Source organism: Acanthisitta chloris, unplaced genomic scaffold, assembly GCF_000695815.1.
Source record: "Acanthisitta chloris isolate BGI_N310 unplaced genomic scaffold, ASM69581v1 scaffold28734, whole genome shotgun sequence".
Classification (NCBI taxonomy): domain Eukaryota; kingdom Metazoa; phylum Chordata; class Aves; order Passeriformes; family Acanthisittidae; genus Acanthisitta; species Acanthisitta chloris.
Genome location: NW_008668064.1, coordinates 215 through 27,234, shown reverse-complemented (window position 1 = coordinate 27,234; position 27,020 = coordinate 215). Strand labels below are relative to the sequence as shown.

General features: G+C 38.9%; 2 protein-coding genes across 2 annotated transcripts; one reads left to right on the top strand and one right to left on the bottom strand.

The window, feature by feature from the left end:
* Window positions 1-928: 928 nt before the first annotated feature.
* On the top strand, window positions 929-17,327 carry FAM92A1 (family with sequence similarity 92, member A1; the record flags this gene model as incomplete). The annotated part of the gene is made up of 8 exons (XM_009072767.1): window positions 929-1,171; window positions 3,669-3,737; window positions 7,040-7,141; window positions 9,055-9,060; window positions 10,722-10,826; window positions 11,591-11,704; window positions 13,238-13,357; window positions 17,223-17,327. Coding segments are annotated over 8 exons (864 nt in total), but the record flags the coding sequence as incomplete, so codon positions are not given.
* Window positions 17,328-21,535: 4,208 nt separating this feature from the next.
* On the bottom strand, window positions 21,536-24,936 carry RBM12B (RNA binding motif protein 12B). The gene is made up of 2 exons (XM_009072766.1): window positions 24,741-24,936; window positions 21,536-24,054 (listed from the first exon to the last, which is right to left on the bottom strand). Exon 2 carries the CDS (start codon window positions 24,024-24,026, stop codon window positions 21,927-21,929), a length of 2,100 nt encoding a protein of 699 aa, XP_009071014.1. The 5' UTR covers window positions 24,027-24,054; window positions 24,741-24,936; the 3' UTR covers window positions 21,536-21,926.
* Window positions 24,937-27,020: the final 2,084 nt, after the last annotated feature.

Below are 27,020 nucleotides of genomic sequence, written 5' to 3'. Positions count from 1 at the left end.
GAGCTCAAGGCTTCCCCCTGGGAGGGAAGCACGTCCTAGCGTGAAGACCTCCAGTAAAATAGCAAAGATGCAATTTAATCTTATAAGATAGTATTAATTATGAAAAACAACTTTATTAGTTGTTTCATTCATGAAACTCTTAGTTTCCCACTCGGTGAGTGGAACCTTCCCTATTCAGTGGCTCTGTGCTCAAGCATGCCCTGGAGGACTGAATAACATACTGGGATGGGGGTTTTTTTCCAACCAAATCTCTCTTGGAAATAATTCAGTATGATGAATGTCCTTTCATTTAGATCTATCACCTCTTGTGTCCATTTGCTTTTCGTCTTTAATTCTTAGTATTTATCCTCTGTAAATGCTGGCCAGGAGCAGTTTGGTACCTGTTCACATTTAATGCATTTATAGATTTGCCTTCTACTGCCTAGTTTCTCCAGCCTCTGACCTGCCTGTGTAGATTACAGGCTCTTGCAGGAGGCAGAAGTCTTCAGGTGTTAGCACTGCGTGAAGTTCACTGTTACCATTGGTATTAATGACTTTCATAGAATCATAGCATTTTAGGGGTTGGAATGGACCTTAAAGATCCCCTCCCGTGGGCAGAGACACCTCCCCACCAGACCAGCTTGCTCTAGGCTTCATCCAGCCTGGCTTTGAACACTGCCAGGGATGGAAACTTCCAAGCAGATTTTTGTGATTTGGGTTTTCCTCTGTTGGATCTGTAAGTGTGAATCCTGCTTGCCTTTGTTTGTTTGTCATTCATTCCTAAATAAGCAAATATTCCATTGCATTGTTACAACATTCTCTTCAGAATTAATTTCTGCTTTGCACTGAAATGAGATGTCCAAATTACTAATAGTATAATTATATAGTTTTTCTTCTGTGTGTGTTGTAAACATTTGTGCCCTTCTTATCTTTCACTTATTTTTCTTTGGTATCCAGGGACAATCAGACTAGACAAATACAAGATGCCGTTTCAAATGTGGAAAAACATTTTGGTGAACTGTGCCAAATATTTGCTGGATATGTGCGTAAAACTGCCAGACTACGAGACAAAGCAGATCTCCTAGTAAATGAAATATATGCATATGCAGCCACAGAGACACCAAACTTAAAAGTTGGACTGAAAAACTTTGCAGATGAATTTTCCAGACTTCAGGATTATCGCCAGGCAGAGGTACAGAATTAAAGCTGTACATGTTGTGTTTGCCATCTGAACTTTCCAGTTACTTATCTGTGATTAACTGGGGAAAGATATATTCTGCAATCACGAGAGAAACAGAGCAGAAAATACTTAAATATGTTAGTGTCTGAGCAGGGTAGGCTGCCAAAGCACTCAGCATTTCCCCTCCTAACAGCTTCAGTGGAAACTGCCTGCGATTAGTCCTGCTGCAGTCAGTGAAACTGTCCCTGTGAGCACTTACAGAATTTAGACAGAACAAGTTTTTTGTTGGTCTTAGATTATGATTTATGGTTAGTGAAGTGTTTGTTTTAGTTGTGTGACTTGTTGTCTAGCAGCAGCTGTGGTAAAATCAGTCATTTTCCTTCTTGCTGAGTCTTACCAGAAGAGGTATGGGAGAGAATACTGACTGGATCCTTCAGTGGACACTGACGGCCGCACTGAGGTGCTGGCAGGGACCGCTGTAGTTTTCCTAAGTTTGTTGTTCCACACTAAAAGTACAAACTTGATTTGGACCATGTGTGACTATATATAGCCACATTTTCTACTAGATGCGTGAGAGTATAAAGAAAGGTGTTTATGCTTCTTCCACATCTGTGTGGTGCCAGTCAAACTGTGACTGATGCAGAAATCCACATACTGAGATTTGAGGAAAAAATAAATTAATTCACATGTACTCAAACTAGTTTTTGAAGTATATGTCTCCTCTTTCAATAGAGAATAAAAAATTCCCATTTGTAGTTTTGAACAGCCAAGACACATTATAATTCCAAAAAGAGGCTGAAGTAGTTGACATTCTTGATGTTTTCAGATAGGACTTGTTTTTTCAAAGAGCATTGCAAGTCATCTCTTCATATTAACAAAGTAGAAAAAGAAAACCTTTTAAAAGAAGCTAATCTGTGAAGCAGAGCATTTGAAAAATAAGAAATATGTATAGATCTTTTAACAGTATATTTAGGGACAGATTTTTAAGAAGTAATAAAAAATCTAAGGGTATGCTCAATTTTTATTTATTTCCATAAGCTCAGACATCTCCAGCTGAGCCACATGTAGGTGCTTATGCTTCAATTGCTGTAATAGCAATTTATCCTTCTGCTAATAGGGTAAATTGTGGCCAAAGGTGTATGTGAACTCAGACTGCATGATCTTGCTCTCTGTCTTCACCTTTAAACTATGAATCTATAATTTTGATGTACATATGTAACAACTTGAGTTTTGCTTCTTTTGATCTTAAATATGTATTTAAAAACTGACATTTGGCCTACATCCTCCTACCACACCTGTCCCCAGACCACCACTGCCCTGGGAAGGAGAAAAGGCAGAAGCAGCAAAGGAAAAGAGAAGCTTTAAGCCTTTAAATCCAGATTTCCTCTGCTCATGAAAACCAAAAATACAATCTCAGCTTTGTTTCTTTTGGGCATCAGTTTACTTAACAGTTTTCCTGTATATTGACAATGTAGGCAGGAGAAAATTAGCTTATAAGGGTTGTCAGTTTCTGCAGTGCTAGATAGATAAATACTGAGGTGTGAGGTGCATCCACAGCAGGTCGAAGGGTAAGTAAGCAAGATGGGCATGTTATTTGGTATGTCTGTAACACGTGCTTCATTTAGAGCCTTACTGCCCCAATCCATTCTCTTCTTATTGGCAGTTGAGGTAAAGTCGTTCAAGTGCACTGGTAGAGGTGTATAAAGGAGAAATATTTGCTCAGTTGGCATAAATTTTGGCTGACTGGTGACTACCAGTTTAGAGGGAACGTCTGTCCCTTCCTAGTGGAGGTATGCACTATCCTAATCTGCATGTCATAGGGATGGGCCAGATGACTCCCTGGTCCAGAAGTCATTGGCAGCTTAAGCTGGAGCCACTTGGACAGCATTGTCAGATTTGACGAGCAGGTCTTAACCTATTGCCTGTCTGACCATATGTAGCTGTTTTTCTAACTGGAGAACTGAAACGAGAATTCAGATGCAGTCATCTGTGAGGGGATTTGTGCATTTTACACACACAGTTAGTTATTGGTGTTTTTAATGCATTCAGCACCAAGATGCTGTTTTCATTATGTATAAGAACAGAAGTGTTGCATTTTGTATAGTGTGTTTGATAGCAAAGGTGGATTACTCTGGAATCTCATCAGTAAGTGTAGAGCAAATACATCGATACATAACTTCAGGTAGAAAGCTACAGATCTCCAAGATGCAGTGTTTGATTATTTAGTACTTAGTTGTTAGAATTTCTGTGTTTCATTTATGCTGATGTATTTCTAATGAAGAAAAAAAGCAGTTCCACTAGAAATCAGCTAGAGCTTCTCAAAATATGCATCATTTGGTGGCTAATGTAATTGACTGTAGTTTTTGCAATATTTTTTAAAACTCTATCTCACTATTTTTTCAGCTTATATGGACTAAATTCCTAATGAGTCACTATTAAATTGTTTGTTTCCTATTCCTGCCCACCATAGACATGGATGATTTTAGTGACCCTGTGATTTCTTTTGTAGGTTGACAGACTTGAAGCCAAGGTTGTTGAACCTCTGAAATGTTACGGGACCATAGTGAAACTTAAAAGGGTATGTTAAACATCTCTTTTCTCACAAGGGACATTTTAGTGTTCTGGCTGCTTGGTTGAAAACTTCTGCTTCAGAGGGGAATGGCTCTGATTTTTCATACTGCAGTTATCAGTCTAACCAAATGATATAGTAATACATCTGGACTGAAGCTATTTATGTGTTGGAAGAAAAAGCTTTGATGTGATGACAAGGATATTTAGGCTCTTGGACTACAAACACGCCAAAAAAACCCATTGTGGATAGTATGAAACTTCTGGATAGTGTAAATTCAGGATGTTTTTATTTATAAATAATATCTATTATTATTGTTGTTGTGGATTATTGCTACTAATGATAATGTGTATTATTATTATTAATACTGTGTATTATTAATTATTATTATTCAGGGTTCCAAAAGGTGAATTACATGTAATGCTTTTCACTCAGAATTGCATTCCACATTGAAGTTCATAAGTTAGAAGACACTTTTTGAAACTGATAAATAGATCATGGCCTAAATCTCTCTGTCCTGTCATCATGATGACCTGAAGATACACAGGAATCTGAGGTCTCTTCATTCACTGTATTTTGGAAATAGTGTTTGTAGGGCTTTGGAATATTCCCATAAAATATCTGTGAGTTTCTTTCCTCGAGGAGCGATAAGCTTGAGCGAGTAAGTTTTAATAAGCAGATACTAGTTTATAGGATGAAAGTAGATCTTTGTAATACTTGGATATTACACACATGTAAAGTCGAATCTGTCATTGATGTATATGTCTGTATCATAATCAATATAAATCAAAAGATAAAATTATTATTATCTGATGGTATTTTACATACAAAAATCTTTGTGTTCATCATGGCTAATTTGAGCATGTTGTGGCATTGCATCTCAAACTAGCATTTTTTGTATGTTTTTGTTCTGTGTCTTTTCCATATGGTGAAGAACTGAGCACAGTGTTTGGGACTTACAGCAGAGCTACCTCACTTGGTGGTTAGAGAAATGGTTGTGAAGGAAATGCATCCTGCCCTTGAGTGGGACTACATCTGGCAGTCCTCAGCAGAGTTGTAGAGCCCCGAATTAGCTGTCTTTGATAGTACTGTGCAGCCCAGTTTGTGAGATCTAGAACTGACTGAGGATTCCATAGGACGTAAATCTTGAGGGTGGAAGACGAGTTTCATGTGTTCTGGCAGTCAGGTTGCTGAAAAGACACAGAGCACTACTGCAGTGCCAGAGGCTTCCAAAGCATTGAAGAACTGTCTTGAGGTTCACTGATAGACAGTAATGCTGAAGGCAGAAGCAACTGAAGCCAAGTCATTGCCTGCAACAGTGAATGGCATTTCCTGTTGTCTTTGCCTTTCAGAATGCCTGGAAGCATTGCTTAATGTTTATTTTAGCTACAGTCAGGAGTGTAAGAGCATTCTTAAACTGTTTGTACCTTTGAACTAAGAAAGCTCTCACCAAAGTTTCAGGCCACTAAATGATTTTTTTTTGCCGTTACCTGTTAACCATAAACCTTGGTTAAAACTTCAGCTGCCTGGTCTTCAGTTACTGGGGCGTATTTAGTGAAAAAGGAAGTCTTGTCAATCACTTAAATCTAGCCCAAGGTGCCAGTTGTAGGGCTGCTTTACCTGTAACTACATTAGCTAAGGAAAACGTGGCAGAATGTGTCATTGTAGCACTTTCTAAAAGGGGATGTTCTAGCTGCTGCTTACTGACTGTCTCTGTCCCAGGATGTACACAAGAGTATTTCTGTGCTTTATCTAAAAAGAACTGTTGCTGTTTGTGCGGCACTTAAACCCTTTCAGCCATAGATTTTTTATGGTACCTTAAACTCTGTGTAGCATAGAGTCATAGAATTGTTGAGATTGGAAAAGACATCTAAGATCATCAAGTCCCACCATTACCACAGCACTATGCTGTTCACTTCTAAACTATGTCCCCAGGTGCCATATCCATGCCTTTTTTGAACACAGAATCACAGAATATTTGGAATTGGAAGGGACCCACAAAGATCATTGAGTCCCGACTCTTGGTCCTGCTCAGGACATCCCTGAGAATCACATCATGTGCCTGAGAGTATTGTCCAAACGCTTCTTGGACGCTGTCAGGCTTGGGGTTGTGACCACTTTCCTGGAGAGCCCGTTCCAGTGCCCATCTAGTTCTCTGGGTGTAGAACTTTTTCCCAATTACTAACCTAAACTTCCCCTGACATAACTTCAGACCATTTCATTTGGGTCCTGTCACTGGTTGCCAGAGAGATCAGTGCTGCCCCTCCAGTTGGCCCTCCTGAGGAAGTTGTATAAAGTGATGAGGTCTCCCCTCAGTCTCCTCTTCTCCAAGCTGGACAGACCAAGTGACCTCACCTGCTCCTCATACGTCTTCCCCTAAAGGCCCTTCACCATCTTCAGTGCCCTCCTATTAATAGCTTAATATCTTCCTTATACTGTGGTGCCCAAACCTGCACACAGTATTCAAGGTGAGGCCACACCAGCACAGACCAGAGTGGGACAGTTGCCTCCCTCAGCCAGCTGGTGATGCTGTGCCTGATGCAAACACTTCCAGGAATGGTGATTCCACCACTTCCCTGGGCAGCCTATTCCAATGTCTGACCACCCCTTCAGTGAAAAAAAAATTCCTAACAATTTATCTAAACCTCCCTTGGCACAACTCAGTGCTATTTCCTGTCATCCTATCTGACCCCGACCTGACTCCAACCTCCTGTCAGGGTACTAGTAGAGAGCAATAAGGTCCCCTCTGAGCCACCTTTTCTCTGGGCTAAACAGCCCCAGCTCCCTCAGCTGCTCCTCATAAGGCTCATGCTCCAGACCCACCACCAGTTTCCTTGCCCTTCTCTGGACACATGTCATGTGTTCTTCATAACTTCTGATTGGCACTGACTGCTACCTGTTCTGCTTTGTGTTGTTTTTTTCTTACTGATTTATTTGATGCCATGTTTTGTTTCTAAATGCCACCTTTATTCCCTTGCTAAGTCAGGAATGGGCCTGCCTTCTTACTGCTTTGGGGATCTCAGCTTTTTACCATCTGTTACATTCTTCATGAAAAGCTGTGAATATCTTTTTCTTTTCTTCCCCACATTTTAAATTACTGCATGTGCCGTAGGGAGTTGTGCAAGGTGCTAAACTCTCAGTCCCTATTGGCTTCTCTTTTGGGGGATCAATTAACAGGATAAGATCAGTAAAATACAGTTTTGTTTAAAGCAGTTTTGTCCATGTTTTCTACGTAATGCATGTATGAAGAAAAGTGCATTTTGTATTATCCTAGATCTATTTCAAACATGTCTAAAACATTTTATTTCCAGGATGATCTTAAAGCAACTTTAACAGCAAAGAACCGAGAAGCCAAGCAGTTGTCTCAACTGGAAAAGACACGTCAGCGGAATCCATCAGACCGACTCATTATTGTATCCTGTATTTCTAGTCACTGGGAGAAATGTGTTTAAAATTTCTTGGGAATTAAAGTGCTGTGTTTAGAAAACAGTAAGAAAGTAGTAGTAAGAACAATGCTCCTTAGAGGGACTGTTTGCTATGTTGACTCTTTTCTTAAACTTTATGATGAGTTACAGATTATAATAGCTTTGTTACTGCCTTTTGAATTGAAAAGAAACTATATATTATTTGATGTGTTTGTGCAAGAGGTGTAGACATAGATTGCATCTAGGAATTCAGAAGTTTTTGAAAAAAGTGTAATCAGACAACTTCTTTATTTCTGTGGATTTATTGTTTTAATGTTTTTCTCTCTGTCATTTTGGTAGTTGTTGTGCTACCTTGTACCTAGATGGGGTATGAGTTTCCTCCAGCTGCATGATGAAGTATGGAAGGAAAAGTTGTTATTCTGTTAGTAGAATATTCAACCAGACTACTCTTCCTTTCCAAAGACCAGTAGTCCCTCCCCAATACACTATCCTGTATGGCAGAGGGAAAAATTAAGCCTCCACAGAATTTCCATTGAAATCCCATTGAAGTTTAAATTCTGAAGCAATCAGAATCTAGAAAATGCCAAAATAGAGGGGATCAAGGCAATCCTACTTCAGTCCTTTTTGCTACATGTTATGAGCATGTACATTTAAGTTCATGATGATGTGCGGTTTATTTTTTATTGCACTCTAGTGTTGGACTCAGGAACTAAGCCATACTATTCTTTGTTGGATTTTATCAACTTTATTTCAGAACTTAGGATCTTTCTGGTGGCTGGAGTATGGCCATGACTGCAGAAAGGGTGAAAGTGATTGTGATGTTCCAATACCACACAGGAGAATTACATTTTATTTTTGTCTCTGCCAAAGAATTCCCATTTAATATTAATCAAATCTGTTAAAGCAAGTGATGCCTAATTAGAATTCCTCATGTAATAAAGACAGATGCATGTCAGCTGTAGCGTTAGAACTTCAGCTATAATGTGAAGTTCTCTTCCCTTCTTTAAGGGAGTAAATGATAACAACAAGCTGTTCTCCACAAAGGGAGACTGGTCCCACTTTTCTCCCTCATAGGCTAATTCCCATTTGATTTCATGGATATGTCACTTCCACTTAGTTCATTTCTTCTTACCTCTTTGCTAAACTTCTCCCAAATACCCTTCCGTGGCTTAGCTTCTCATAACACCTGTGTTTTCTGTACTTAAGGCTTTGCCTGAAGAGTTATAAAATCTGAGTACAGTCTGGTTTTGCATATGGCCAAAGGCACCAAACGCTGTGTATTTGCATTTTAAAGTGATTGGCACAAAATGCATAAAAAATATTGGGAGCAGGAGTATGTTCATTTGATTTTGAGGACGTGTGCAGGTCAGTTTTCAGGTCTAGAGAGGCTTCACAGCATTAGAGCACAGCAGTTTGGCTCCTGCAGTGGTTCTCTCATTCTGGAGCAACTGTGATGTTGCAGCAGCAAACAGGTTTGGCCACAGGCAGCAAAGGATCTGTACTCACTCCCATTTTGTACAGCCTTGGGGGTAGTACAGCTTTGAAAAGAAAATATTACCAGATTTTTAAAAATAAAGAAGTGCATTTTTTATAATCAGAATTGATTTTTTTCTCTGCCCAGGTTGACTGATTTAATTTTTATTTTTAACTAAATAACCAAGTCGTCAGCCCAAGACAAAGAGCTGCCTTGAAATGCTTTGGCCTGTATACTTCAATCCTCTCAAAGCTGTAACAAACTGTAATGTCTTAGAGCAGGAAGCTTCAGACAAAATAATAACAGTATACAGAAGCTTTGAAATAACTAATGTAGTTTGCAGTGTACTAAAAGTAGAAGTGGAAATGGATACTTTCATGAATATTGATTGTTACGTTGCCATTTGTTCCTTTACTAATATTTCCAGTCACAGGTGAGTGTTCAGAAGAGAAAATGTGAAACTGCTGTTATGCAAACCATGCGGTCCTGGAGTTCAGACATTTCACTTCACAACAAACAGAATTACTTCCCCAAAGCACGCACACACCAAATTTGGCCAGTCTATTTAAGATGTGTTGAGAAGATATGATTTGATTATCATAGAAAGAACATGCTGTATTTCTGTGTGTAATGGCTGCTTATGCCTAACAGCTTCAGGCACAGAGAGTGACTGATTGAACTAATTGAGAATACACAAAATGTCTTTTCTTAATCTGTTTCCCTCCTGTGTTTTGGGCAAAATCAAGAAAGAGATGAACATGTGACCGTATGTACTGCTCAAGATCGTTACCGATACTGTTTGCCCAGTAATGGCAGAGTTGTGTCTGTGACTTTAAGCTGGTTTTGGAAGGAGATTGTTTTAGGTTGATAATCCTGTAATGTCACCATATTGTAATCAATTAAGTGGCAGATCATGCCTTATGCCTTGGATTTCCATATATGTAACACTAAAAACTAGATCATGGGAACTGAACCTGTGGTGTCCAGTTCCATTTTTTAAAAAAATTCCTCTCAAGTTGCAGTTTTGTAGAAATGGGAAGAATCCTACAACTGGATCATAGGATACAATACTTGATCCATAGACTATTTCCAGATCTCAGGACAAAATAGATTTGTGATGATGCTCACCAACCTGTAAGTATCACTAGTATATGATGTTTGACCAGTAATGTATGGAAAATAACACAAGTTTAGACCCAAATTTTGCAGTCTTCAAGTGCAGCCTCTTATATCTTTCGACCATTGTTTGTTAAGACTACACAGTTCTCAGACTTAACCAGAATAGCCTGAATGTCTTTATTTAAATGGTAGTGTACATTTTCATAAAGTTCATAATTATATCTAATTAACTATCTAAAAATGCTTTTTGTAGTAAGAGAATAAGAAAAACGGTGTATTTGTGCATTAGGGGTTGGTGGATGTGTCCCCTTCCCAGTGCCCCATTTAAGATGTTTTTTATAAAATACTTTAATAATACAAAATTACTAAAAATACAAAATACCTGAAATGCTTTTTGATCTAAAAATTACAGTGACTCTAGCCTGCAGATTGAGATATTTACAGGAGAAGTGCATGAGTTCAGCTGCTCCTCTGTCTGAATATTTTATAACAACTTACTAAGACAAGATTCAGCACAGGACACTGGAAAAGATTCCTTCTGGACTTAGCAGGTTGATTTGCACTCTAAAACAAAGGGTGATCTCTTCAGCTCACCTACTGCTCTGGGCTGTGCACTCCTGTCCTCTCCTTTGCACCAGCTTAAAAACCCCCCGAAACGTTTCTGAAGGGTAAACCCTTGTGCTGGGGTAGGTCCCCGAATGCAGTCCCTGTTGTCAAGGGGGGGTCAGGACTGGCTCAGTAGAATTAGCAGATGACTTTCCTGAGTGGCTGCAGCTTTCATTTTTCATGTTTCACATCAAAGTCACAACAGTGTAGAAAGCATCTTCATTTGTTTATTAAGCTACAAATTTACAAATACTGTAACACAGATGCCTAGTGTTTTGAAAACCTGAACTTAAATGTTTTCATGGCAATTAGAGCAAATATCTTTGTATCGAATACAAGACTAATTTCACCTTTGTGTTACTTTACCAGGCTGAAAGTGAACTGCAGAGAGCAACACTGGATGCTAATCGAACAACTCGGCAATTAGAGGAAACCATTGATAATTTTGAGAAACAGAAGATAAAAGACATCAAAGTATGTGTCACATTTTAATAGGTGACATCACACTTCATCCTGCATAATAAAATTACTCTAGTTAGGCTTAGGCAAGATTAGCAACATTTGATACTGACTTTAAATGCAAGTAAGTCCCAAAGACTATAGTGACTGAAAACCACTTGCATTATGTGATCTCATTCAATTATAAAATTGCATTAGTGACTTTGGGACGTGTGGGTGAGGACACGGACAGATTAAACAGAAAAGAATGAAAGATAGTTGAAAAACCCAACCAAACCAGCCAGTACTTGATATTAGAGTAATATGAAATAGGTGGTGAGCTCCGAAGATGTCATCATTGTGGGGTTTAATACATAAATTATATTTTATTAGGTAAAATATACAATTATCTGTATATACATATAGAATTTACAGATAACTCATCCCCAACCTATTATAAAAGATTGTCTTCAATAAAGCAAAAATCTACGGACTACATCTTGTAAATGCACATTGGGGATTATTAAGTGAGTTCTCAGCATGACAGGTTACTCCTAATGAGTCTCCTCTTTGCTTTTCAAGCATTTACTTAGAATTTATTATGGAATAATAACTGCATAAGTGAAAGTCCAGCCAGCATTTGTGTTCAATTTCTAAAATTCAGGTCTGACTGCTTAGAAGTACTAGCTATTGTGCAGTTGCTTGTATCATATAAATGCTAAGTGCAGAAATCAGTAATTTTTTGAAGTGGAAATGTATTTTACTGCATTAAGAAAACCTTTGTTTTCATTTGTTTTTAGAATATATTTTCTGAATTTATAACTATTGAAATGTTATTCCATGGGAAAGCTTTAGAGATATATACTGCTGCCTACCAAAATATCCACAACATTGATGAAAATGAAGATTTGGAGGTAAGAGTGGTAAAAATTTCCTTTTCAATTTACTTCCTACATAAAAACAGTTTTCACACTTCAGGCCTATACCTGTCCCAAGCAGAAAAATGTAATATATGTCTCAGGTTCCCAGGACAGACTTCTTGTGTATACTAGGCCTTCTTTTTTTGTACTTCTCCAGCAAGAGCATGCACGTTTATAAACTCAGGGACTTGGCAAACAGAGAACAACTGTGGTGGCAATCTCACCTTTCTCACAAAACACAGATAAGAGACTTTTCCAGAATTACCTGCCACTCCAAGCTGAGCTAATCATAGTTCCCAAAGAACAGCTCTGCAGTGAATCTTGCTGTAAAGATGTACATAGAGAAAATCTTACACTGTGCTGATAGGATGTTCTAAAGACTTACTACTGCATTAAAAATGTCTCTTCTTTCTATTGAGTTTTGTTTGCTTGTTTTCATCTTTCAGTCATTGTTTTTTATTGGGCTGTTCTAGAATTTGTTACAAAATTGCTTTTTTGCCTTGTGGCAGTTACACCTTCAAGCACCCTTTCTGTTCTCTTTTGAGTTGTCCTGCTATCCTTTTTTCATTCTTGCAGTTGTTCTGGATGTCGGGCCTTTAAGCTTAATATCATTGAAATGTATGTTGTGTATGTATGTTCAGCTTGTCAAGCAACTTGAAACATTCTCAGTCTTTTTTTGTAAATCCTACCAGTCCTAACTTTATTTTGTCTGTGACATAGCCTAGGAATAAGGATGGCAGCATTCAGATAGTGCAAGACATAAAAAAGTCATGATTCTTCAGTGACAGTCACAGTTGAGACTACCTGGTAATTTTACTTCATTTAAACTGTGCCATGTCAATTTTGTACTATTCTAGTTTCACAATTAAAATCTCATGTGGCACCAATTCAGAAATATCCTTGAAGTCAATACTTTCTTTCACAACTAAATTGCTAATCTAATTTTAAATTTCCTGTTATTGGACAATTACTTACTTTCCATAAAAATACTGTCCATAATTTACTATGGTCCTTAACTTTATTAATACGTCTTGCACAAATAACTTTATTGGTATTGAAAATAACTTGCAAATATAATGGATATTACAGTATCCCCTGTATTCTAAGAAGTTTCCCAAATTTTCTTGAGCTGTACATCTCCTGAATATTTCAAGTAAAACTTTTGATGCAGCTGTGACAACAGCAAGGATTTGCTTTGTGATGGGGCTAAGAGTTTACCTTTCCAAGAAACAGCCTGAAGGGGGTTCACACCTCTAGGTTAGCCTGAAACTCAGAAACAGCAGTTTTCCATGTGTAAATGCCCTCGGATCTCTGAAGAATGTTTACTGTGACCACCTAACTCTGTTGATGTGTCTCTGGCTGAGAAAGGCTGTTGTTCCAGCTAAAAGTGATCAAACTACAGTTGACACGTATCTCTAGATCAGGTTTCATTGTCCAGTGCTGCATTTCTGCTGTTTCCATCTTGGTGGTTCTTGGCTTGCAAGCTGTACCATGGCACCTAAGTCACAACTTCCTTCATTTCAACAGGTTTTTAGGAGCTCACTCTATCCACCAGACTATCAATCTCGTTTAGACATAGTTCGTGCAAATTCCAAGTCCCCTCTGCAGAGAACTGGCTCTTCCAAATCTTCACTGAGGACAGTACAGGTAAAAAAGAAAAATTAAATGCTAGATCACTGCATTAAAGCTCTACTTAAGATAGTCTTTTAGCTAATGTGCATGGATCCACTGTCTTTACTCAGGAGAGTCAGAAAGGTAAAGAAAGTTCTAAGGGCATAAATACCATATTAAGCTCTTAATAATTCAGCTTCTAAATATCATTTGAGAAAAAAAAATCAGCTTGTAAAGCTGTGTTGCTTACTTTTGAAAAATGTCACTTTCTTCCATCAACAAACTGTGGCATCTTGTAGAGAAAAGATCTATGAGCTTATTTGAAAAAGAAGTGACATTTTTTAAATAACACATATTCTTAGTCTCAGTATCTAGAGTGTGGATTCTCTATCAGATCTTAACTCAGATTAGTGATATCTCCTAACAGCACAGCAAACCCATGGCCAACAGACCTTTCCTTTTATACTCTGAAAATTCAAAGCAGGTGAGGAAAAGGAGGGTGATAAAAACGAGTGAAAAGGATGGAGACAGTGCCATTGTTTTTGGACCAGCTACATTGCAAAAATCTTTGGCATTTGTTTTCAGCAGTAAACCTGCAGATATTGCAAAATGGCTAAATTATATTTATTGCAGCCATAATCCTGTAACTACAGTGATTCTTAGCAGTGTTTCAGTTAAAAAGAAAGCCAGATTTTAAATGTACATATCTCGCTTTTCTTCTTTGGATGGAATCATGCATCAGTATTGTAATAAGGAAAAGTTTTCTTGACTTCATACAGACTTTACACCTTCTCTGCTCTCAACACAGAAAGTATCAATTATCACAGTTGAGTTATTCTGTTGAAAGTATGAGTTGCCATCTGAAAAGATAAAAGAACCTCGTGGTTCAAAGCATGAAGTACAACCTTGACCTTGAGTAACTTGTCAGTCCTCTCTATCAGACATGCAAATCTCACATTCAGGCTACTTCAGAAAATGTGAGGAAAAAAACCCAAAACAAGAGAAAACTGAGTGTATATACACTGTGATTTCTCCCACAGATTGAGTGGAACTCTGTTTTTACTAACTTGCAGGTTTGCCTGTCTCTTCTCCTAGACCTCTCTTGGTTATAACTTCAGGTGCTAATGTTCTGGTAACCTCTCACTGAAGTATCTATAAAGAACAGGAAGGCATCTAGACTTAGAGGGAAACTGCAATACTTTCAAAATAATGTCATTTTACTTAGCCAGTAAGATGACTTGGCTTGCAACAGTTCCTTGCTCTGTATCTGCAGAGGAGGATCAAATGGCAGAAAAAGGGGTGAACACCCCACTAATGCAGTCACTTCAGGGCAGTGAGGAGCAGTCTGTTCTGCACACCCCCCATACTGCCCCTTCTGAAGCTGTAAATAGTGTGTTGTTGAATTACACTAAGGGCTCTAATCTGTGGAACATCTTAGGAGGAAAAAAAATGATGTATTTACAAAAACCTTCAGGTGACTTGTTTTAATCTTCTCTGTGGATCTTTCACTCCCAAATTTTTCACACATCTACTTTCCTGGTACAGAGTAATCCTTTAGTAACCGTAATGCAGTACTTTGCACTTCCCAATTTAAAGCAGTATAAATATGGATATCAGTTCACAGAATCACACAGTCTAAGGCTATGGCTTGGGGGAGGACAGACAGACACAAACACTAACCTCTAGGTGGGGGGAGGTGTGGGAAGTCACTGCATACCAGATGGGATAAACTGTGCCAGTAACACAGTTCTGGTCTTTCAGAGGATTTAACACTTAAGCATCCTGGAACTTATTTCTGGTTCTGTGGACTAACTTTCTGTGTTATTTGTATGTTAAAACATCTAAAGTACTCTTTGAGCTTTAAGACCTACCTCCTCATTTTGCACTTTCTTGGAAATTTGTCATCAGCATTTCGTTTCACTGATTCAGGTTGTTATGCTGTATTTTAGAACTGTAGCAGGAGAGAATGACCTTATCCAGATATTTTTAATCAAAGCTAAGTACACCAGTTTTATCTACAGGCATTTAATCTAACAAACTCTCTCGAACTGGCTCTTTAAGGCAAGAAAGTATGGCTTTAACTGTTACTGCCAATGCCTGCATCCGACACCAGGAGAGGATTACCATGCTTGCTGCTGCAGCGCCTGCAGTGAAACCTGGAGCTGAACAGCTTAAGCAAGGACAGTCACCACCTACATGCAAACTCACAGAACTAATTTTTACATAAAATTATTCATGATCAACAAATTGTCAGATTCCATTTTTTTTCAGCATTAAATAATCAACAATTAAATTTTCAAGTATTGATATGTTCCGGCTCTATGGCAAAATAGCATGGATTTAAACTGTTTGATTTTCTTTCTCACTTTCCTTACTCTGATCCAGTTTGGTTCTTAGGATAGCCTTACTTATATCTTACGATCACCAGTGATAATATTTAATGTACTCTTTAGTTAATTACAGTATGGTCAGAGGTATTTAGGTAATGAGCAGGAAAAAGCCATAAAGCCAAAACACGCCTCTTATTTAGGAAAGGTGAAGGGGGAGCTTTTCTTCAGAAATATGATGCAAGTTGCCTAAGAATTTCAGATACTCTTAACTAGAATGAAATAAAAAGCTGGAAAATTAGTCTGTCCCACTGAAATGAAGCCACCTTAACAGGCTCAATCTGCAGCATTCCTCAGTCTCCAATTACAAATTAGTGCCATTGTCTTTCTCTTCTGTCACAGAATGAGAGATTGCTGTTTTAGGCATTTCAACTCAAGTTAACCCAGCTTCATCCAATGATTAACTCCATTTTCTGTTATGCTCAGAGATTTGTAAGCAAGTATTTGCTTCAAGCTAAATTACGTACTTTGCGAGAATCAACAAGACTAAGGATTTTTCTGCTTTCATTAGTTCAATGATTGCAGTTTGCTTTATGCACACACAAAAAACTTGTGTTACATACGTGGCTGTATTAATTACAACATCTCAGAAGTCAATTTAATAATGAGCATTTAAGGACTTTTAAAATAGGGGAAGCTTTGTCTTCAATACAGAAGTTTGATTATATCACTGTATGTGAGAAAACACAGAAAATACAAGCTGCAGATGCCCTTAGAGAACTTCTGAACCTGAAATCATTTTTCAAAAGCATTCTAGATGACTTGGATAACTATCTTTAATGTTCTCCTTCTCATAGAGAAAGAAAAAAAACCCCATATATTCTACTTTAAATTGTAAATGTTGCCTCTTCTGTGAAGAATCTCTTCAATAGGAATTAGATTGAGCCCTCATTTGAAAGAAGTACAGATTGCAGAATCTGTCAAATGAGATGAAAGCTTGGCAGCTGCCACTTGTTTTTAACGTTTGGTGAACCAAAAAAGGAGACTACAGTGTCATTTTGAAGGGCAAACACTGATGGGCAGGGAAAGAAGTTCATCTGTGCATCAAGACTCTGGTAGTAAAGTTTGTCTAAGGCATTCTCAAAGAAAAAAAGCTTAGAGCAGCATAATTTGGAGCCTTAAACTGACGAGGTCTGATGTTTTCAAGGTAAGTTTAGGCCCTAATACTCATCTTCAGCCTATCGTCTCAATGGCCAACACAGGAAAAAACTGACTTGGATCTTGTTGATTTTTAACATTAATTGGATCAAAGTGTAGTTTCCCCTATCCTACAATAGTTTTCAGGGCCATGGCGATTTTTTTTTAGCTTTCAAAAATCATTACTGTATTTTAATTCCGTGCCATATACCTCTATTGGTGTGCATGTTACTAGAAGTTGAAGGGTTAAGGGATAAACAACTTACCCCTCCCCCAAATGAAAACCTTCCTAAAAAGTATTTAGACTAGAAATGCCAGAATTGCTTTTCTTTCGGGAGAACAAACACTTGATTTCCATTGGATTTTTGTTTTATCAGATTTCCCGCAGTATGCTAAGAAAAGACGAAGAAGAAGAGGAGGAAGATGAGGAGGAGGAAGAGGAGGAGGAGGAGGAATTGGATGGTACTAAGGAAGTGAGATAACAAAACTGTTCTAAGAAGATTTTTTTGTATTTAGAGGAAAGAAAATCCCTTTATGTAAAGGCTTTTGTGTCTTAATCAAAAATGTCACCAAGGCTATGTATTTAAAATTCCAACGGGAGCAAGAAGCGGCACCCATTCTAGAGTGCCAGACAACAAATGACCAGTTTCAAAAATTGGAACAAAATCTGCTGAAAATGGACAATTTCAGTAGCTAGCAAATGAAATGTTTAAATAGAATTCTGTATTATATTGCATAGATGTTATATTGCGGTCACATTGCTTAAACTTCCATGAACAGTGTCCAAAAACTGCACTAGGCTGACAAGGAGTTGTGAACATAAGGGTTTGCTTGCTACTTTGCCAATACATTACCTTATTCTCTTGTGACATACCTCTTGAATTTAGTAGTTTCTCTAACTGTACCTGTCATCATTGGCTTTATACATCCTAAGAAACTGTTTGCAGAAACAACCTGTTGGGAGTTCAGTGTGTTACCCACCGCTGGATGGCAGAAGGCAGGGTGTGAGGTGTATTGTTTCCTCCTTTTCATTTTCCTCAGGCTTGACTAAGATGACTTGATTCGTTTACACATACAGAATGAATACTCACAAATAAGGAGTGAGCCCAGTATCTACTTTTAATGCTGCTTTGCTTTTAAATAAAGTGCCTTCATAATAAAACTAGTTGATACTTTGTATAGTTGATGTTTATTATATTAGTTCACGTGCTATATACAGTTCAAATTTCATGTGCAGCTACATGATTCAGTTACCGAGTCCAAACATAAAAGAAATTACACATTTTAAGTGTAACTTCTTAATCCTGTCTGGGGATGATGGTTACACATGTTAATTTTTGAATAGTTACAGTTGTCTGCCGAAAGCTGCTACCACAGTTCAGCTTTAGTATCTGCTAAAGAATGAATGCATGGAGAAATCTAGGATCTAAATTTGCAACTGGAAAAATAATTTTAAGCTATAACCAAACGTTCTTTCAGTTATGGAATAAAGCAGGAAGTACATTTTTAATGTTGGTACTGCCTGTGTCCACTGATGCCAAGTATGCAATGCACACTTCTTATGACATGTAAAAAAGAAGTTTTACCAAAACCTAATGTGATGAAAATGTAAGTGAAAATGTCTCAATACAGATTTCAGTTTTAAACCCGGAAAATAATTTTACACCAGCATTACGTACTATTGACGTTGTGCAAGGAGCAAAATGCCAATGATGAAACCTTTTAAAGTATCTAGGTAATTAATTCCCATCGATTTCAGCAACTGAGGCACTTCAGTAAAATATCTGTATCACAACACCAGATTTCTGGTGATCACTTTACCATGTCATACTCAGTACAGTAGTCAATCTCCAGAACAGATGGCTAACTTCATAACAATACCAGGTCTTCGTGTACCATACATACATGCAAATAGCAGTTATTTCTGCACTATGCCTTAAGAAAGAAATGGTGAAAAAGGAAGCAGTGTTTAGATTAATTCCCTCCTAAAAGATTAATACCTAGGGTACAGAAAGGTATTTTTGTTTTTCTCAGCAGCTTCAAATTCCTTCTCCCTACCTCACAAAAAAGTCAACTTCAGGAATTGCAGAAAACTTCCAGAAAAGGGGAAATAGAGTGTTGGGCAACTTTGTCCTGCATGTATGATGTCTTAGGTTTGCATGTTGCACAGAAATTGTGTGACCTTGAAACTATAGATAAAAAGTCCCTGACTGAAATACTTTAAAGCCGGAAGAATTTAGATTGTAATTACAGAATTAAATGTTACCTAAAGATACTTTTGCAAAGATTTTTCTCATGGCACGAGTGCTTACTCCAAGACTGACATACACCATCCGCTTGTGTATTTTTCACTACTGACACCTAAATTATGCAGGCTTGTGTCCATCTTGCCAAGAGTGTTTTGCCACTGCACATTCCTTTGGGACTAAAGGTTATCTTCCTGTGCTCATCAGGCTGTCCTGTTACAGCTTTCCTGAATGCCTCAACCTGCTTTGGTATGTGACCATTATTTCCAGTTGTTGACAACAGAGACTGTTCTCCTTTACATCAGAATTTTTGGACAATGGTAGCAAAATCAACTTCAGAGAAGGATTAACTAAGGAAACTTGCTATGTTTAATATCAACATCATGAACTGCAGCATTTCATTTATTGTTCTTTTACCATATGGATGGTACTTAAAAAGGAAGAACAGTATTTCAAGCTGTGTAATTACAGACTGTCTCTGATTTGTCCTTTATGCTGAAAGTACAATGCCTCCAAACCATTAGCAAAATCAACTTCAGAGAAGGATTAACTAAGGAAACTTGCTATGTTTAATATCAACATCATGAACTGCAGCATTTCATTTATTGTTCTTTTACCATATGGATGGTACTTAAAAAGGAAGAACAGTATTTCAAGCTGTGTAATTACAGACTGTCTCTGATTTGTCCTTTATGCTGAAAGTACAATGCCTCCAAACCATTACACATCTAAGGTACTGGCATTTCCTGCCCCATTTCCCTACGCTTCAGTTCATCTGTACATACTTTACAGCACAGCTTTTGTCTTTATAGATCTTGAAAAATTAATTCTTTGTTTGGCCTCCAAGTTTGAAATCTCCTGTTGTGTAGTAGCTATAAACTTTAAAACCAACAAATCATCTAAAGCTGATTAACTGGAGCAGTTAGTTGCATTCACATCTACAACACAGCTCAGCAGTAAGCATGTTAGCTTACGCAAATAATCAGAGTGAAGTTCTCAACAACATTATAAGGTCAGGGAAGTTTTATTTTGAGGATTCTCATGTCTTTATTTTTCCTGCAAAGTCTCCTGGCTCTTTGACCTCTTTTATAGTAGCTATCAAATAAAAGCACAAGCTTTTTGGGTTTTATTTTAATTCCCTTTACATTCAGAGGAGGATTCTAAACCACATGCTTCTGAAGCCATCTCCTACCAGATAGCAAGAAAAGGTATGTTAAGTGTTCAGAATTTGAAAACTTGGCCACATCTGTTTGTTTCCTCAGAGGAATCTACATATACAGACTTGGCGATATAAACAAAAACGCTTCTTTCCTCACACTTAAAACAGTGGATAAGGCATTTGCAAAATAAATAAAGCAACACTAACCTTTTTAAAATTATAGAAAAAAACCCCATTCTCTTCTAAGTTTAGCAGTGATGATGACTTTACACATACAAAATAATTAAGGTTTGAGCATCAGGGAAGAGGTGATCGGTCACTGGAACAGGCTGCCCAGACAGCCCTGTCCTCAGAGCTATTAAACATCCAGTGGACGAGACCTTGAGGAACCTGTTCCAGATGACACTGCTTTGAGGAGGGGGTGAGATTAGAGAACTCCCTACTCTGTGCATTTATGATTTTTTGGTATTGCCCAAGCAAAGGTGGAAAGTTTTTACTGCCACACTGTAACTTCATTGTTGGTTTGAAGGGAATAAGACATGTAAAATTCTTCAGTACTCCAAATACTATCCTGCACAGTTGCAGTGTCACAAAAAGTCCTTAGCCACACAACCAAAGTTTCCTACTCAGCCTGAATTTTGAAGATGCAGCTTTTCCAGGCTAGCTTTTATTTCTTCCTAAAATTTAAATGTGCTGGTACCAAACCATTCAAAGCATTCTACATACTGACATAAGCATTTATGTTCCGACATAAGAACATAGCATAGTTGGTTGTCAGATTTTTGCCAGTGACAGATGTTAGTTACAACTAATCGGAGATTAACCTGGAATGCATCCAGACATCATTAGCAAGTTGATATTATGGACATGTGGAGATATAACAACGATCACTGAAGTCAGAATTCTTGACCTAATTAAAGCATTCCTTTTCTGCCTCAAGGTACTACAGTCAGCGAGAAGAAAGCCTGTCCAGCTGATTAATACAAACCCTGCAATCTCTGCAAACTCCCCATTCAGTTTTTTTTTTACTCTTTCCAGAGGAAGCAGCCAGCATCATTCCCACTGAGACCCACATCTGCTGAGCATAGTAATTGAGACCATTAACTACACAAGTTTTAAAGATAAGACACATTTAAATGACAATCTCCTTTTTATTTCAAAAAGTTGCAAAGCCAACTAATGTGAACAGGAAGATCTTTTTTTTCTTCTTTTAACAGGGATGCCTCTGAACACATGAAACCGCATAAAACCTGAAGTTTACACAAAAACAAGCCCCCCAAAAAAATCAGTAATTTAAAAAATTTTATTCAGCTAACCTCAGTAAGAAGTGTTATTTACTAATGCAGGTAGCACTGAAAATCTTCTATTTGAACCGTTTGTGTGGTCAATCAACCAGCACTTACATTTTTATCTGATGCAAAGACAAGGGACATGGAATAAAAGCAAACTAAAAAAAAACCCCGAAGCATTACAACTCCATGTCTTTATGCCTTGATGTGTGACATTCAGTGTCCTACAGATACTTCAACCAAGAGCTAAAAAAATGAACTGGGTATTATTTACAACCGCTAATGGAAACTGTTTCTTTTGCATCTTCCAGTAATTAAAAAAGTTAAAATAACTGTCAATACTGTCAAACCTAGAATGTCTTTATATATAGAGCATCTTTCCCTCCTTTACAGTAAGCTCAACTTAACCTTCCGTTGACCAATGGGCCTATCATTCAGTTCATTAATAGCAGCCATAGCTTCCTCATAGTTTGTCATAGCAACAATGGCATCACCAGAAGGTAATCCTTGTTCATTGTACTGTACAGAAACTGACTCTGGTATCACTCTGTAGCCATAGAAAAAGTCCAGAATCTCATTAGGAGTAGCTTTAAAAGGTAAATTTTTCAACCGAATAGGAACAACACGTTCAGAACCACCACCAAAGTTTGGATCTGGCATAAACCTTCCTTCAGGAAAATTTCCCATTTTATTATTCCCAAACTCCATTCTGCCAAAAGGTTCACTGTCACCACCAAAATCCATGAGTGGTGGTGGACCTCTGAAATCCTTAGGAGGGCACATGAAGTCCTCAGGCGGGTGCCTAAATTCAGACTGATGCCTGAAGTTTCCAGGGGGACCAAATGAATGCACGGGTGGCCCCTGTGGTGGCCCAGAAGGTGAACCAACTGGATGGGAAAGATCACTTCTGTCATATGAGTGTGAATGACTGTGCATTTCATTTGATGCAGACAATGGCACATTTACACCAAACTTCTGCATCTGCTCCTCTGATATAAGTCTTATTAATACTTCTGTTCCCAAAAATCTTTGACGGTTTAAACTTTCTGCTTTCATGGCTTGTTCCTCAGATTTAAACTTCACTAGCGCTTCTCCCAGTCCAACCCCTTTCTCATCATAGAGCAAGTAAATATCATCTTCATCAACATCAAATCTCGCAAAGAACTTTTGCACTTCCATTTTTGACACATCAAATGGAAAATTCCTTACATAAACACACATCTTGGGGCCGGAATGAGCTTCTCGGTAACTTTTTTCTGATATGGCCTGTCCGGGATGATCTCTGTCCTGTGATCGTTTCCTCTCACAAGAATCAATTATTTTCAACATTGACTTTCTTGAAATTGGAAAAATGTAAACAGGACGATTGAGAAGAACCTTTCTATGACATTCCAAAGCCGCCTGATAATCTATCTCATTCCTTAACACTACAAAGGCATCTCTAGTCCTTCTCTGATGCTTATCCGTTAGAAGCTTGATCTGTTTGCTGGATATATCCAGATCAGGAAAAAAATCTCTCAGATCTCTCTTTTCCACATTAAAAGACAGATTTCTTAAGTGTATGTAATATTCCTGGCTGGGAGACGAACGAGAACGCGTTCTCTGTCTTCTTGGTGATCTTGAACGAGAACGCTTCCTTGAATGCATATAGCCTGAACTTCTGGGAGAATGGTCTTCACACAAGAAGTGATCCATTTCATTTGGCATGTCCACCCTCCCACCGTACTCGATCCACCGTTCCTCTGTCGTGGGACTGATTTCTATAAACCTCTGACCCATGTACTGTCTGTGACGTTTAAGTCCCTCTAAGGCATCTTCAGGCGTAGAGAATTTTACCAAGCAATCACCATTGTTCAAACCATTGCGGTGCTTGATCAGAATCACTCCATCCACGTGTATCCCAGAAAGGAAAGCACGCACTTCATCTTCTGTTGCAGAGTAAGGTATGCCACGTAGAAACAAGTAAAGATCATCTGGGTTAAACGGGTGTGAATCCTTTCTTAATGGATAATTTGACTTAGGTATACCCATATCACCATGTCTTGTGCCATTGGTATGGAAACCAGCCTCCAGACGATTTGGTGGACCATACCCAGGTTTGTTTATTCCTTTTGGAAAAGCTGTGGCTGAATGTGGCATGTCTCCAACACCTGATACACCAGAACCATTCGTACCTGCTCTTCTAGAGCCGGACATAGTTTCTCGTCCCCCACGGTCAAATCGTTTCCGGCTCATCTCTATGGTGTTCTGCATCTCTGCCTTGCTGCTGAGAAAGAGCTCTATGCGCGAGTCCTTGATAAACCCTCCCGAGCAGCTCATGGCACGCCGGGCATCTTCGTCTGTGGCAAATATAATAAAAGCCTCCCCAACCTCTCCTCCAATAATATGCACACCTCCATCAGGTATATTCAATCCCAAGAAGAAACGACGAATATCTGGAGGACCCGCAACAACAGGAAGCCCCTGTAAACGGATGACTACAGCCATGCTGAGCTCAACCCACAGCACAAATCACCTGCAGACAAAAAGGTACACATGATAGCACGTCTTTAGTACTCAGCTATTACAGTATCTTAACACTTAAGAAGCTAAAGCCTTTTTAATTAATATCTCAATCAAGAGAGAAGGTATCAAAAAACCCACAAGTTCACAAGAACAACATTAAAACCCAATTCACTGAATGTTGATTAGTCAGAACAATTAGCTACTCCACCAGCACACTTGCACAAATCTATCAATATTCCCTATCCTAAGGGCAACAAAATCCACCTACGCCACTCCTCACCATCCACAATACCTAAAGAACACCTCTAGTCTTTCACGGCATAGTTACTGTATGCCAGAGATCTCTGCCCAGCCCTAAGGAACAAAAAAAAATATCCTGTTTTTTTTTGAACAGGAGAGTAGATGATAAAAGGAGAAACAAAAAAGAATGTCACTGGAAAATGAAGTAATTCACAAATAGTGATGACTTTACTGCTTTGACAAGTTGCTCTACCCAGTGATCAGTTCTGTTCAACGTCTGTTTTCTCAGCATTCAAAAACGTTGCCTCTTTCACTCAGTCAGAGCAGTAACTGCAGCAGCCACAAGCACTCAGGAAAGCACATCCTAGTTCCCAGCCACAAGTCTGTGAGAAAAAAAGGCTGTGTATGGTCTGACCACAATACTCAGTGAGAAGTGTTAAGCTTTTGGCAGCTTACCTGTTTCTGCTTTGGAGACCTGATAAATTCTGTAAAATCAACTTAACTGTGGAAAGAAAATGAAACATAATTAATGGCTGATACCTGTACTTTGCTTTACATACTGTGCTACACTGCTGCAGCTCATCCATAGCAGTGGCTCATACTAAGCCAAGTGTGTTATGAACCCACATGAGGAACTCCTTCCATGCTCCAAGACGCTATGCACTGCACCTTTGTGTTTCCATTTTAGAAGAAAAAAAAATTCAAAATTTAAGTTGACTTCTGGAAACGATGAAAGCACGATGGTTACTTGGTCGTCAATTGTGCCACACTGAACTGTTGCAATGAAACAGACTGACAGAGGGAACAACTCTCAATTGAGTCCTTGAAAGATGTGCAAGTCCATCTTGGGATTACAGGACGCGTCCGTTCTTCTGAAATCCACCGTCAAACTTCACAACAAGAGTGTGCTACTCACCAGTCCAGCACTGCACTTAATGCACACACTCAAGACCATCAAACAAAAAAAGGAAAAAGATCCAACAAGGAGAAACTTCAGAGACTACTTGAATTCACCAAACTTCAGTATTTTCCCCTGTATCTTTACTGCCTTTCAAACAGAAGAACAAAAAACACTTCAATACACTGACTTCAACGTATCCTGAATTCCAACATTACCTAACACCACACAATAACCAGCACAGTGCTCTCACAACAAACACAAGCTTCTGGAGCATGACCCTAGCCCTTGACAAAATTCACAACAGCCCAACACTCCAAGCATGTGAGAATATCTCTCCTACAAACCCCTTCCTCAGTAACATAAAGCACCATGTCCTGATGACAAGTTACCCCATCGATAACCACATCACTCCACCTCAACCTGGCAAAACAAGACCAAAGCCCAAATTCTGTAACCAATGGATTCTGTGTCACTTCTACATCAGCACTTTGTAAGCACAACAAACAGAACACAACTGCCTGTTCAGTAACTTCACTGAAGACCACCTGTTCTCCAGGTTTTTGTGGTGAGTTGACCCCAGCCAGCAGCCAAGCACCCACACAGCTGAGTGTTCAGTCCTCATCCCCATCAGCAGGATGGGGAAGAAAACAAAGAACCAAGTCAAGAAAACTTGTGGGTCAAGATAAAGAGTTTCATCAGTGGAGAGAAAAAGGCCAAACAGGACATCACTCACCAGCTCCCACAGGGTGACTGATGTCCAGCCTACCTCCGCATAACAACTGCCTTGGAAACCGGGAAGAAACCCACCCAAAGAAACCAAAACCATCAAACCAAACACCACTACTTCCTCTACCTCAGGTTCTGCTGCTGAGCAGGACATTACATGGCATGGAACATCCCTCTGGTGAGTTTGGGTCAGCTGTGCCAGCCACGTTCCCTCCAGCTTCTGCCCTACTCTCAGCACACTCGCTGGAGCGGCAGAGTTAGGGAACAAAGATAAAGCCTTGGCACTGTGCAAGTGCTGTTCAGCCACAGCAAAAACACTGGTGTGTTGTCAACAACCTTTTAGCCACATATCCAAAACTCTGACCCGTATGGGCTGCTGTGAAGAATGTTACCTCCATCCCAACAAGGCCCAGGACACTTTACAACGTCTCTTGTCAACAGATGTGATGGCTGTGCCAAAACCCATGGAGAATTCAAGGACAGTTTTCACACAGCACCTCCGTGTCTTGGCAAACCAAATCCGCTGCCCTGCTACTTCATGATGTGTTATATCTGTGGTACTGACGGATTTCATACCTCTGCATCCCAACTGTAACCACCATTCAGAACAGCTCTCCTCAGCACTTCTTCGGTGAGAAACAGCAAGTTCTCCAGATGCACCATGGGCACAACACACAACCTTCCGTGGCGAGAACTAGACACAGTGATTCCAGACCAGAATGGGAGCTTTAAGAAGTTCACAAGCAGAAATGCGAGTTCAAATAATAAACTTGTATTAAACAACCAAGTGTTGGTAGGAAGCGCAGACAAGCCGTCCAACAATCTAAGTGAATGACCAGAGTGACTTCTGGCATGAAAAGTAAGGACCAATTCATTAACTGAGCAAGGATCTGGGGAATAAACAGACCGACAACTTCAGAGAATCATAGAATTCCATAGGTTAGAATGGACCTTACAGATCATCTAGTCCCAACTTCATGCTACCGAGTCAAAAGCACAAAGTGTACACAGTTTCATGAACTTTATATTTGAACAGTTGACTAGAAAACACAGAACTAGAATACCAATACTTCCACAGCCACGTGAAAATCCTAGTACCATTAAAGCCA

Bases quoted from the DNA above. Each gene is read 5' to 3' on its own strand.
- RBM12B (XM_009072766.1), bottom strand. From the start codon at position 24,026: ATGGCTGTAGTCATCCGTTTACAGGGGCTTCCTGTTGTTGCGGGTCCT.